Raw genomic sequence first — 15105 nt, 5'->3', positions numbered from 1 at the left:
CAACACCCGGGCTCACCTGCGTTCCAGCGATCGACGGAGCGACGAAGGACTTCACCCGATCATCGATGCGGTCGGCGGCTAGCGTCGGATAGCGCGTCTGCTATCCAAGTCAAAGTCCTCCTGATTGTGTTGCTGCAGCCAGCCGCTAATACATCGATCCCACCTACAGCTTTCTTCTTTGCAGTCTTCATTGTTCATTAAACAAATTGCAAAAGATTCACCAACACAGATGTCCAGAATACTGTGGAATTTTGCGATGAAAACAGAGCTTTTTGTATTGGATACAATGATGTCCGAATACTTCTGTTTCAACCATTGACGTCACGCGCATACGTCATCATACATAGACGTTTTCAACCGGAAGTTTCGCGGGAAATTTAAAATTGCACTTTATAAGTTAACCCGTATTGGCATGTGTTGCAATGTTAAGATTTCATCATTGATATATAAACTATCAGACTGTGTGGTCGGTAGTAGTGGGTTTCAGTAGGCCTTTAAAGATAATGCAAGCATGTTTAACACATATAGTTAATATTGTTAACAAGTTAAAGGTGTTTAAAGATAATGCAAGCATGTTTAACACATATAGATTCCTTTCTTTCATGAAGACAAGAATATAAGTTGGTGTATTACCTGATTCTGATGACTTGCATTGATAGGAATCAGACAGTGGTGCTGATAACGTCCGCATTTTCAAATGGAGGAGAAAAAAAGTCCTCCTTTCTGTCCAATACCACGAGAAAGTGGTTGGTTTTTGGCATCTTATTTGTCCAGCTTCCGTACTCCTTTGTATACACTTTACAAGAAATACATTGGCGGCAAACTCCGTAGCTTGCTAGCTTGTGAACGCCAGCTTTCTGAGACTTTTATTTTGTTAGCGCAGGCAGGATGCAGCAGCGCTTTTATTGTGCAACTGTGCAGTCGGTCTTTGGAGTTTTGATGACAGGTACGGCGCCAGAGTCTGTTGAAATAAAAAGTGTTTCTCGCCTTCCTGTCGGTAATTTTTTCTTAATAATGAGCTGGCAGCGTCATCTTAGAAGACCCTCAGGTGCCGTGAATGTCAATCAAGTGACGAAAGTGACGTCATAGTGAAGATTTATGATCGCTCATTTTTAGGACTATTTTTTTAATGCCTGGCTGGCGATCGACTGACACACCCTCCGCGATCGACCGGTAGCTCGCGATCGACAAAATGAGCACCCCTGCTATATACATATATATAATTAATATAATTGAATATTAAGAGTACAGGTATGTGAGAGTTTGACTCCTAACTTGTTTACTTCCCTGACAACCTCCTTAAAGTTTTGTAAGCAAAATCAGAAATATCACGCAGCTAAACTGCGCCAAACATGGATAAGTTTCCCATCATGCACTCTAACTGATTTCGATCGGTATAATATAGATTTTTTGTTACGTTGAAGGGACTTTTTTTCATAATATCCACAAAGTTCAGAGAGCAGGTTGTGTTGTGTGACCATGTGTATTTTGTTAGTTGCATTTTTTTGTACACCATGACTAGGGAAGGTTGTTTGGGTTGTGTCATAAGTAAATGCTGTGCTAGTGTTTCAAAGTATTTTCAAGGGTCATTGATCTGATTTACTCACACTGTCCACAAGATGGCAGTAAATTTGTAGCATTCCGAGATTCATTTAGATGAATTTGAAAGCACTCTGCAGTCTTGCGATGAAAATTGAAGACTCTGGTGGGTCGCACTAGATGTAAATCATCGGTTTAACTTAAATAATGCAATTTAAAGATAATTCACTTTACTAATTTAGTTCTGTTATATAATTACGAATAGCGCCCTCAAATATCTCAACATGAAAAATATTGTTTTGAATGAACAATACATTTTAAGACCTTTGACAGTCGTATTTACAAAAAAAAGGGGGGTTCTTTTGGCCCCATTTGCCGCGGTTTACCTGACACATGAACGGGTGCACGATCCACATATTTGACTATCGTAAAATGTGCTTTGTGGCGATTCCAACCTCGACCACAGCGTCAGTTGCTATGCAGAGTGGCACTTTCCACCATTTTCAGCAGACTGCGTTGCAAAATGACTCTAGTGAAAGTCTCTTTGCATGGTTGAACAGTGTGTATATTTGCATAATCATCCCTCGGTAAATGATAGCGACGCCGCCACGCTTTTCATTTGTATGGAAATGCAGCTGCTGTTTGGAAAGCGTTCAAGTGTCGGAGGAGAAATTGTGTTTTGTTCAATTGTTGCCCGCATCTCCATCTCCTCACACGCAGAAACCACAAGTGACACCCACACACACAGAAAAAGTTTGGGAACAACATTTTTTTTTTTTTAATTTCTGGATTCGGAGTCAAAAAAGGAGCAGAAGACGAGTCAAGTACCAACACAAAAAATTAAAGTGAACATTGACCGAACGGATAACTTCAGCAATTAAATGGAGTGAGAACAAATGAATAGATTAAAAAAAAAAAAAAACATCATAAAAATCATACGCGTAACAATGACAGAAGAAGTAGATCAAATACAAAAATGCTGAGCCAACGAAACGATGACGCCGAGCAAAGAACGAAACCCGAAGTCAAGTAAGGTGCTGGCAATACATCTGAAAACATCGTAATAAAATCCTCATAATCCATCTTTTCATGACTTTTTGAGCGATGAAAAAAAACAAACAAGAACTGAACAAGTTTTCTTGTCATTCCAACATTTGCCAAAAAATTAAAATCATGTGTTCTTTTCTCCGGGCAGTCTTGACTAATACAAATATATTTGTCAGGGCTGTGAATCTTTGGGCACAACACACTTCCATTCCATTCTTGGGGGTAACGATTCGATTCAGTACCGATTCTTGATTAAAATTAAATTAAAACTTTTTTTTTTATTATTATCATTGGATGCCAGTTCTATGATTAACTACATTCCTCCATAAAATAGACAAACAGCTCTGATACATTTCAATATTACTTCAACAAAACTGGTTTCGTTCAATACAATTCTACCCAAACATTAAATAAATTAACTGGACACATTTTTGAAAAAAACTAAACATAACTTGAAAAAAATAAAATCTATTTTTGATTTTTTGGAATCACATAAGAATCGCAATTCATTCGAAAATTTATTTAAAAAAAACTAAATATATTCTTATAAAATGAGTTTGCAAAGTATAACAATTTCCCAAAACTTTTGAATGGAAGAAACTGCTGTTCTAAATAAGTCCACTAGAGGTCGCAATAGCAATTATTTGTGCCTTTGTAGATGATGCTACATATGTAAACAAATAAAAATAAACCACATGATGTTAGTGCACCAGTCGAGGAAAATGATCAAACTACATAAATAACATCCTGTAATTTGATTTTGATATAATTTTTTTATCTTGATAGATTGAAAACACCAATGAGTTGACTGATGAACATTATCACATAATTTATAAATAACGACAAATAAAGATAAAATTACTATTGACCGCAACATGTAAGTGTGAAGAAACCCCAAACAACATTATAATTTGTACATTTTCAGAATGTGCTTGTTCTTACTTAAACAAAGAAAACAATCTGAAGTTGTCTTTATTTTTAAGTTATCGTGCTGGGATTTTACCAGTCCGGCCCACTTGGGAGTAGATTTTTCTCCATGTGGGCCCCCATCTAAAATGAGTTTGACTAATTTAAGACATTCTCACATATCCATCAGCAGTATGTTATTTTTATTCTTAAAGGAGAACCAAACTTCAGCCTTGAGACAACAACATGTTTTCCTATTCTCTGTGCGTTCTAAATAGGAAATAAAAAAAATGCAAGTAAGAGGCGGCTAACAATGCAGGTAATCACTCTAAAAAAACCTGCTTTACATAAATGATGTAACCTTCATATTAAACACACTTTAGCAACATTGTTATTGGAAGAGCTAATGCCAAGGAACTAGTTTTAGCAAATTTTGGTCACGCACACTCAGACTGCCTCTTTGGTCACGAGCGAGAGGTAAGCTAGTTACTCAACTGCTGTTGAGAGTTCATGTTAGATTATAAATCATGCATCTAATTAATAAAGTAGAAGGTTGTGGCCACAAACCCAGAAATTGGTCAACTTCGAAGTTCAACTTGGACAAGAATTTGTTTCGTTCCTTTTTTTTTTTTTTTTAAATCTGAGAAGTGAGGATTATGCTGTATTTAAACTCCAAACTTGTGCTGAAATATACAACCATCCCTTCAGGCAGCATTCCAGTGAGAGCGGACATTTTAAGTGACTGTTCTGTTTTGATTTCGTATTTCTTATATTTTGCCATAATTAGGAAATAAGTTATAGTAATGCTTCAAATCACTAAAATACTGTGAATTAAGGCAGACAAAAATAATGAGTTAACTCATGTGATTATTTAGAAAAAAAATATTGCATTAATCTTGTGTAGTTGCAGATTCATCTGATGATTTTTTTACATTAGTTAATTACCCGCAAAAATAGTTATAAGGTCAATGCAAACACAAACTAAATTTCGTTAAAAAACAAATACTTGGACATGACTGTCGATACAGTAAAACTGTTACCAGGTTTTTAACGAATAAATCATATACATTCAAGTAAAACATTTTTTTTTTCTGACTATAAAATTGCATTTGTGTCAAATTAAATGTACTTTCTGATTACGAACAAGTAAAAAAACAAACTGATTAATTGTCAATCTGATTTAAAACAGGAAACAGTGACATTCTGACGATGTGGATTTGCATGAAAACATCGGGGTCAAATAAAAAAAAATGTAAGCAAGTGATTAACTGTGATTAATCACAAATAATCTAAATTCAAAAGTGTGATTAATCTGATTTTTAAAAAATGTATCATTTCACAGTACTCCTGTAAATATTACTATGAATGTGCCTGTTAGTACGTTACATAATACTTACAGCATGTGTACAAAGGAGGTTTTTTTAAATAGTTTATTAATAAGATGAATTAGCTGCATTGTTAGCTGCCTTTTGCTAGCAGTTTTGCAGTATTTAGTAGGGGTGTTAAAAAAAAAAAATTGAATGAATTGCGATTCTTACTTGTAACGATTTTTAATCGATTCTAAAAATCTGTGCTTTTCATATTGTTGATGTAGATGATGTATATCTGCTGCACATATTTACTTTAGAAAACTGATACTTCTCTTGTTGACTTATTTGTATTTGGCTTTATTAAATGTTTGGGTAGAAATTTAGTAAACAAAACCAGTTTTCTTTTAAGTAATCTAGAAATTGATCAGAGCTGTTTATCTAGGTTAAGGAGGAATGTAGTTAATCATACACCTGGCACCCATTGTAATTAAAAAAGTATTAGTTTTGAATCGAGAATCGTTCGAATCGAATCGTTCCCCTTAAGAATCGAATGGAAGCGCGTGGTGCCCAAAGATTCACAGCCCTAGTATTAAAAAATAAAATCGATTCACATCCAAATCGTGATTCTTATCCAGCCTGATTCTAAATTAATTACATTTTAAACATGATCTTTGTGCTTCCTGTTTCCCAGCATGCTTTGCGGCACTTGTTTTGATGTAGTTTATTATTATCTATAGTAGTGTGGGTGAGTGTGGATTCAAACTCACCACGCTGCGCGGGCAGCACTTACGCTTAACTCTGAAGTTATGTGTAAAATTTGAGAACCTTGCTCCAAACCAGCTCATGATTAAAAAAAAAGTTTTATAAGAATCAATACAAAAATATGTTTTTTTAATGGAGCTTCTGTAACCTGTTTTGAAAAATGTTCATGGTCAATATTATACCAAATAATACATTGCGAGAATCGATTTGGAATCAAGAATCATGTTGAATTGCCCCAGAAATCGGAATCAGATCCCATTGTTTGGTGACCAAAGTTTGACACCCCTATTATTTAGAATGCACAAAAATAAAAAACAAGATTGTGGATAAAAGCGCAGACTTCCTTTTAGTCACTCTCCGCCAATTGAGAAGATGCGTTTGATGTTCAAAACGCCCATCGATCGTAACGAATCCTTCCGATCGCAATCGTCCACTCGGAAGGTCGGACAGGAGGGAGTGAAACACAAAACCTCTCGCCGGGTAGTCACAGTGTTGTGTGCCGCCATCTTTAGAAAACAATTGAATAAACAAACACTAAAAAGTGGGAGAAAAAACGTGTGTACTCCAAACGTCGTCCCTTTGAGGTCCGTCCCCGACAGACGCCAGCACCGCGTCACGTACGCCTCACATGCAACTCCCCATGACAGCGCTTGTTTTTTTACATGTTACAACGGACAAGGAGGGTCGGCAGGAACCCCACCAATCACACACACACACACACCTCCGACACACACACACACACACACACACACACACACACACCTCAGACAGAGACTGCGGTTGTGGTTCACTCAGTCCAAAGTCTCAGGTGTCCTTCAAAGGTCCTTGTGGAGTCTCAGTACATTGTCTCTCCAGAAAAGTCAGCTTTTTCAAGCCGAGGTTTTTTTTTTTTTTTTTTGTGTGTGTTTGTGGAAATTTCCACCGACTCAGAAAGTCTTGAGTTCGTATTTTTTAAAGTCCCAGTTGCCAATATGGTACTGTCCAAAAGGAAACCACTTCTATACATAGTACTCCTTGTCCTTGTCTTTCGGTCTCTTGTTGGCGGCGGCGCCCCCGGCTTTGGTGGCGGCGGCGGCGCCGGGCGTCTTGTCCTTCACCACGGCGCCGTTGGTCTGCGCCGAGTTGCTGATGTAGTTGCGCGTCTCGTCCACCTGGTAGGAGCCCTCGTCTCTGTTCCTGTACTTGTACATGGCGTAGAGGAGGATGAGGATGCAGAGGGCGGCGGCCGAGACGATGCCCACCACCATGCCCGTGGTGCTGCTCGACTCCCGGATGACCTCCGAGGCCCCCGGCGGTACACGCCGCACCACGCCGGGCACCGTGGGTAAGGCGGCGGGCACCGTGCGCAGCATGGGCGAGGTGACGTAAGGACCCCGCGGCTTGGTGCCGTCCAGGTCGAAGGACGTGGGAAGGGGGAGCAGGACGACGTCCGGCTGCGGGGGTTTTAGCTCGCGGTTGTTCATTTTCCCGGCGGGCAGCTTGGGAGGCGCCGCCGCCGGCGTGCCCCGGGGGTCGGGCAGGGGCGAGGCGGCTGTAGTCCTACCTGCCTCGGAGGCTTTGCTAGGCCTCAAGTCCTTGGCCTCCCACTTGGGCGCGAGGGCTTTGTAGCCGCCTTCATAGGTGGACGTGGTCAAGATCTTATCTGTCACCAGGGAGAAGGGCGTGTAAAAATCTTCGTCGTCAGTCGGGGGCAGGCTAGAGTCGAACGCTTCGCCAGAGCCAAACCCCGAAATCACCATGCCATCATCATCATCATCATCATCATCACAATCACCGCCGCCTCGGTCCGACAAGCAAGGCACCCCCGCCTCGGTGGCCGCGGCCGAGGGTTCTTTGGTGGTCTCGACAATGGTGAGGAGCGGGTGGAGGGTGGGGGGGAGGGTCATAAAAGAAGAACGGGTGGACACAGAAGGGTGTCTATGGGGTCCTCCATTAAAATGGGGACGACTAGCTCCCCTCCTGGAAAGGAAAGGACAGAAAGACACCAGTGAGAAGGCAGCCAGACTCCCTGAGCGGCAAAAGAAGCAAAGATGGAAAGAACGTCAAAAAAAAAAAAGAGCTCAACCAAGGAAGAAATGGAGGAGGAAAAACAGAAAAGACGGTACCAGTGCAAAAAGAAGAGAAGTTAGAACCAAACAAGACCCAGAGTCCAATAAAACAGCCATTAGTAGAAGAGACTTTGCATCAAAAGGCTTTGAGGGAAGCACGGGGGTGGGGGGGCCACAACAGACCTCCTAAACTAGGGTCTCAAAGTCTGTCCCCCGCTGGAGGGAACATCGGCTCACGTCCAGATTGCCATTCTTAATTATGCTTGTTCCTAATCTTTAAGGAAACGTTTTAAAAAGAAACCTCAATGCAACCAGAAGGAGATTTTCTAACCTGAAACCTGTTTTGATGAAGTTTCATTATAGCTATGATTCCAAATAATACATCGCGAGAATCAGTTTGAATCGAGAATTGACTCTGAATGGAATCGTCCCCCCAGGTATTGGGGTAGCTGGAGGTACTACTACTTCTACCTTGAGCGCCTTAAGTCATTGTCACAACAGTGACGATAAACGCTATGGCGATAAACCGCGGTAAAAGGTCTCACGGTTGGTAAAGTAGTACTGTTTGATTAAAATGATCGTACAACCATGATTGAGGAACTTAGACCGGTGACACTGGAGAAACGCTAGCTAGCTTAAATGCTAACATGAAAACTGAAAAACATTAACGTATTTCTCCGATAAAAAAACGACATTCCGCAATTTAACCTCGTTCGAACATTACTGTCTGAGCAACTCAGATATTTCATTGTGAGCCTCGAACCTACAAGCTGTGCTCTCATAAAACAGATCGATCGATACTCGAAGCAATATCACAACAGGAAGTGAATTCGTGTGACGTCATATAAACCGGATGTTACGCACCCAAAACCCGTTTTTGTTTCATTTTTATAAAAACACTAAAATCTTTACAAATTAAAACTGAAGAAGACGATAAACATATTCAAACACTCAATTAAAAATAAGTAGCCAGAACAATTGCATTATATAACATTTCTTCCGCCAAGAAATTATATTGTGTTGCTATGTATTCATTTTTTTTTGTTATACAAAATTTGGCTATAAGTGTGTGAGTACTTTTTGAGCGCATTCAACAATACCGTAATAATAATGATAATATTTGTTTTTATTTACTTCAGGGATGTAACAATGTAAAAACGTTAACCCACAACTACTAGTGGAGGATAACGAACAAGAACTAGGTTAATTTTAAACATGATCTTTGGGCAACATTTGACAAAAAAGGTGCTTAAAAACAATGCTGGGAGTGCTTCCTGTTTCGTTTAATGTAGTTTATTATTACCTTTGGTAGAATGGGTTAGTGTGGACTCAAACTCACCACGTCATGTTTTTATTTGATAGCTTGCTTCACTTACGCTTAACTCTGAAGCTATGTGTAAAGTTCGAGATCCTTGCTCCAACTAAGCGCTTCAACTGGACGTCTACACTGTGGGCCTAGCCTGGTCGCTCACCTGCCAGTTTGTCAAGGAAACATGCAGAGAAATATAAATATGAATAGTTTGCTGTTCTGTTGTTAACCAACACAGCAGAACCTACTGAGCACCGCCATTGACAGATCGACAGGTTAAACAAAACCATCATGGCGTCATACCGCCAGACCCTCAGATGTTGTGAATAAGGGTGTCCTGATACAGTGTTTTCACCTCCGATACCGATGTTAGAGCCTTGACTAAGGCTGATATCGACATCAATCTGATACTTGCAATTTTTTTTAGTGTGGAATGTTAGACAAGGTTTGGTCCAGTGAAAACACTCAGATAAAAATGACAGATATTAAAAAAACTAACGACAGATGTAACGCTGTGGTAATTTGTTTAATTCGTTAAATTAGGCTGACGCAGTAAGGACACGTTTGTTACTGGAGGCACATTTTTGCCTTGGAGACTTCTTTTTTATGCTGCCCTTTTTTTTTGCTGCAGCTGTTACATATACTGTAATATTGTACATGGTAATTGGGATTTGTTATATATTGTATGTATTATATAAAATATAATATAATATATCAGTATATATTATATACTGAATGTATAATATGTAAATATTACATATGTTTTATATTGCTACTATGGTACATTTTTAGTCTACTTATTACCTGCATTATCCTTTCCATCCTTTGTAACTGAACTACTGTGTGGAACAATTTCCCTTGGGGATCAATAAAGTTTGTCAAAGTGTAAGTAATATGCAATAGTGGTGCGGAAAAAAAATATCGATTTTGGAATTCATTTTAATCCTATTTGTAACGATTCCTAATGATTAAAAAAAAAATCGATTAAAATATGTTTTTATTTTTTTTAAATCTGTCCTGTCCAGCCACTCAGGCAAATCACATTGTTGATGTAGATGATCTATATCCGCTGTACAGATGTACTTCTCTTGTTGCCTTACTTGTATTTGACTTTATTAAATGTTTGGGCAGAATTTTATTCAAAAAAACCAGTTTTCTTTTAAGTAATATAGAAATTTATCAGAGCTGTGTATTTTATGGAGGAATGTAGTTAATCATGTAACTGGCACCCAATGTTATTAAAAAAGTATTAATTTTGAATCGGGAATCGAATCGTTACTCCCAAGAGTCGAATCGAATCGTGTGTTGCCCAAAGATCCACAGCCCTAATATGCAACTATAATTACTTGATACTTGTTTATACTGACAAATGTGATGTTTTACACTGTAATATAGACGCGTGTTACGTATGTTTAGCTTATGTGCTATTGTGTGCCTAGCTGTTGTGTAGCTACGAGCTCCGAGTAGCCTACAGCCTAGCACGTTTACCAAATGACTTTAGTAAAATCAAAGACTTATTGGAGGACATTTAGACAAGTACGATACAAGCCGTTATCAGATAAACACTAAATGATACTTGTTTTTTTGCGGATATCGGACTGATATCCCATGTCAATATCGGACTGGGACCCCCCTACTTGTTACCGAAGGTGTAGTGCACACACAAGTGCATTAAGAAACACAACTTATTTTAACTGAAATGATCTGCAGTTTTCGTTACTAGCAAGTTTATTACAAAACAATAAATCGTTTTCTCTGCTACTAAGTGATGGAGACACAAATAAGTCTGATATCTACAGCATGTTTCCCACAAATTGACAAGTGGGCGTGTTTGCACTCGTTACTACTGATTAAGGGCCATAAAAAAAGGGGCTGCTTACGTGACTTGTTCGGCTTTTAAAGAGGCTTCTGTCGCTTTATCTACACATCCTGTATCAAAACTAGGAAACCACGATGTATGCAGTACTCCAGGTATTTATTATACTGGTGGATGTTTTTGTACGCAACAATCCGGTGCCCTCAAGTTCACTTTAAATCAGAGGACTTCAACAGGAGATCTGCAGAGGTACTGCAGGGGGTCATAAAATATTTAGTTAATTTTATATATATATATATCTATATATATATATATATATACATATATATATATATATATATATATATATATATATATATATATATATATATATATATATATATGAATGACACTGTCATGGACACCCTACTCAATGTACCTTTGAAAATAAAAAAAACAATTATATTATTGTATTTATGTTAGCATTTAAGCTAGCTAGCGATTAGCATTCTAGTTGCCAGCCAGCGATTAGCGTGCCCGTTGCTGGCTGCTGATTAGCACTCTAGTTACAAGCTAGCAATTAGTGCACCAAGTTGCCAGCTAGCAATGATTAGCAGACTAGTTTCCAGCTAGCAATCAGCGTTTTAGTTTCCAGATAGCAAATTAGCGCTCTAGATGACAGTTAGTGATTTAGGCACTACTTTCCAGCTAGCGATTAATGGTCTAGTTGCTAGTCAGTGATTTGCGCTATAGTTGCCAGCTAACAATTAGCACACCGGTTGTCAGCTAGCGATTTGCAGACTAGTTGCCAGCTAGGAATTAGTGGTCTAGTTTCCAGCTAGTGATTTACATACTAGTTGCCAGCTATCGATTAACAGTCTAGTTGCTAGCCAGCAATTAGTGCTGTAGTTGTAAACTAGCGATTAGTGCTCCAGTTGCCAGTTAGCGATTTACACACTAATTACCAGCTCGCAATTAACGCCAAAGTTGCAAACTACCGATTAATGCTTTCGTTGCCAGCTAATGATTTACACACTAGTTGCCAGCTAGCGATTAACGGTCTGATTTGCTTGCTAGCGATTAGCTCATTAGTTGCCAGCTAACGGTTAGCAGACTAGTCACTATCTAGCGATTAGCACTCTAGTTGCCAGCTAGTGATTTACACACAAGTTCCCAGCTAGCGATTAACGGTCTAGTTGCTAGCTAGCCATTAGCGTGCCAGTTCCCAGGTATTGATTATCGCACTAATTGCCAGCTAGTTATTAGCGGCATTCCTGCTATTATTCAAATATCTAAGTGTTGCACAATAACAAAATATGACCACTTTGATTTAATACATGTTTTACAAGTAGGGGGTCCATGCTCCATCAATTTGGGGGTCCTTGGCCTGAACAACATTGAAAACCCCTGCTTTAAAGGGCTCATTTTAGCATGTTGACATCTCAAGTAGATCAAAATGGTAACATGGTAAAAAAAAAAAACAGAAAAAAACGCTTACACAAAAATCTCCCCTACCTGTCCACTTCTTGTATGGGCATAAATGACACAAGCCCCTAAGAAAGCACAATCTGAACATGATGAGCTAACAGAGACCTTGTACTTATGTTACAGTACTACTTCATTCTTGACGGTAAAACACATTGAAGTAGTTGTGGACTCCCCTGGCCTCTTGCCTTTTGACCCCTACAGTTACCACAGTGGCACAAAGTAATTCGGCAGTTCAGCGACACCTGAATGTTTTCGTTAGGGGTTTAATAATCGCCTGTAGCGGCTAATGAGCGCTATGCTCTTCTCTCATTGGTCAAAATAAACCAATTCTAAACTACAGTGGAACCTCCAAATTGAAATGTCCTTAAAACAAATGTGTTCCTTTTAGTACCTAGAACACAAATTTTACATTTTGATACGTTGGCATGTTCAAAAGTTGATAGTCTTCCGCTGGTTCACATACGGAAACTTTATTACGACTTTTACTTCCAATGTTTGGTCAAGTTTAATGTCCTCTTGGTGCTGCGCCAAAGCAGAGAACCTCACAAACTGTTGAAAAGACTTGGAATGTTCGTGTTTACGTGCTAGAGCACATCCACTTTACTGACACCTAGTGATCAGTGACCATTTATTTATTTTAAAAAGACGCCATAGATTTGACTGATCGTTGACTATGGGCCAGATCTTGAGTATAAGATTTGTCTAGGGCTGGGCAACAAAAGGATATAAATATTTATCACCACAAACACGTAATTGATATCTATAAAAATGTGTTCGGTAAAACGTTCATTATTGTTTTTTCTTCTTCGTCGGAAGAACACGAAAGTTGCAAAGCAAGGTTGGTTTAAGAACAATGGCACTCACTCTGTATTAACCGAGCAAAGCAGGAAGTGACACGCTAACAGCCAATCCGGCAACAGTATCAACTTTCAAGTTTGGTTTCGTCATCTTGTTGTCTCGCTGTTGATTATTCGCATGGAGTGACGAAAGAATTTTGATTTTTTTGGACTACGGACTGTAGTCAGACCAATGTCGCTCGTGCCCATCAAGAACGCTAATACCACAGCACCTTAGCCGTGCTCTGGATTATAACCTTAGAGGAAGGTCACAGCTTAAATGCAAATGTTAACATTTAATATATTTTTCTCCTTGTCCTTATTTTCCATAGGTCATACAAATATCAATAATTATCGATATCAAACACTTCCATTGGGATAAGAGTTTTCAGCCATATCGCCAAGCCCGAGAATCGACTTTGAAAATCCTTAGTCAAAGACTGCCTTACAATTGTTTACAGGAAAACTACATATTGTTAATAGCTGCCAGCTGCCAACTGGTTGTTACATGGTTGTTAGCCATGATGCTAGCAAAAAATTCCAGTGGAGGGGGGGGGGGGGGGGGGGGGTTTTCACATATACTCATATTAGGGGTTGAACAGACTTGACGACGTTATGGCAAACTTTATATTTGAATTATCTTTTTTTTAAGATCTTGACTGCATTTACAGTATCTGTTTTTGTCAAAGATAAGACAATTTTATAGCCCTGCTAAATTCCTGAAGTGTAGTGGAGATGTCTCCAGCACCCACACCTTCTTCAAGAACAAAGAGTACTTTACTGTCGGAAGATCACTAACTTTTATTGTATTTGTCTTTTGGTCAAAGGTTACTCTTCAAATGGGTTTATTTCGTCATTGATGTTGTATTAACTGTATTAATCAAAAAATAATATTACAATCAGATAAAGTGTGTTGTTCATTCTTCCCTCTCCTAAGATGAGAGACTTTGCCAAAAACCCTCCGGTACCTCCTCTGATTCCCAAAAGCAATACAAGGATCTGAAAGTTTTTCTTGTCTCTCTTTTCTTCCTCTTTCTTTCTTCCTGTAACAGCGTAAACTTTTCTCCTCAGTACTTTGATGTTTATTTGGGATCCCAAGCTTAGCTCTTTATTGAATCGAAAACAAATACCAAAACAACGTTCAAAAGCACAATGACGTTTTGAGCTTGACGTCGACTGATTTCGGAAGTAAATTGCAACTATGTTATTACGGATACATCTTCTCAAAGGACAATAGTATAGGAAGGTTGAGGGTAATTAGCCTCTGAGGTTCCACTGTTTTCATTTATTGCCTTATTGCTAAAACGCTAGCTGGTGAAACATTCAGATGTGTAGTGAAGCTGCTCATCCTCTTGTCAAAGTGGTTTGTTCGTACATTGCAAAGGCTCACAAACAAGGGCACGAGAAAGATGCAAACCTTATGGAACAGCGGATGGTATCAAAAGAAGAAACAAAGGAAGACAAATAAATATGAACCAAAGACAAACAGATGAAGGCATTGCAAGAAGTCCAGAGTTAGAGCAGACATTGTTCAAACATTCACAAAGTAAAGCCACAGATAGAGCTACCCAGGAAGGGATCGGTAAGAATTGAGAAACAAACCAAAAGAAATAATAAAAGCCTACAAAGGACAGTTCTTATAGAGAAAGGAAGCATACCATCAGTTTTGTCAACTTACATCAACAAATTGCCCGCATGATTTTGGCAGGAAGAAAACAAAAAGTTTACAAAAGAAAGTTGTGTAAGAATGGCTTTGGACAAGTTAGATACAGTTGCTGATAATTTTGTATATATATAGATAAATGTATACATGTCTCTTTTTGGACAGGATGGCACAGGGAGGAAACAACACATACATCCACACATCATGACATGGAAAATAATCTTCACCATTCTGTTCGGGATATATTTGTCTATTTATATAGATTTTTTTTTTTTAAATGTCGATAGGTTTCTCCATAAATATGTACAGACTTTCTTTTAAACTAGCTTGTTCATTAGCGATGAACAAAAAGGATGACTGTACATATGTCGATAAAGGGTGGGGGGTGGGGGGGGGTCGAGA

At 38.8% G+C, this 15105-nt stretch overlaps 1 protein-coding gene across 1 annotated transcript in view; it reads right to left on the bottom strand.

Annotated features, from left to right (window-relative positions):
- Nucleotides 1–2107: 2107 nt before the first annotated feature.
- The window catches only part of LOC133641197 (neurexin-3b-beta-like), an 18242-nt gene continuing 5244 nt past the window's right edge, over nt 2108–15105 (bottom strand). Inside the window, 2 exon segments of the mRNA XM_062035131.1 lie at nt 2108–7482; nt 7485–7523. Of these exon segments, the coding sequence (XP_061891115.1) occupies nt 6563–7482; nt 7485–7523 (959 nt within the window). The 3' untranslated portion in view covers nt 2108–6562.

This window comes from Entelurus aequoreus, linkage group LG23 (genome assembly GCF_033978785.1).
Source record: "Entelurus aequoreus isolate RoL-2023_Sb linkage group LG23, RoL_Eaeq_v1.1, whole genome shotgun sequence".
Lineage (NCBI taxonomy): Eukaryota > Metazoa > Chordata > Actinopteri > Syngnathiformes > Syngnathidae > Entelurus > Entelurus aequoreus.
The sequence above is the reverse complement of the archived record's forward strand: the minus strand, read 5'-3'. Positions and strand labels throughout refer to the sequence as shown.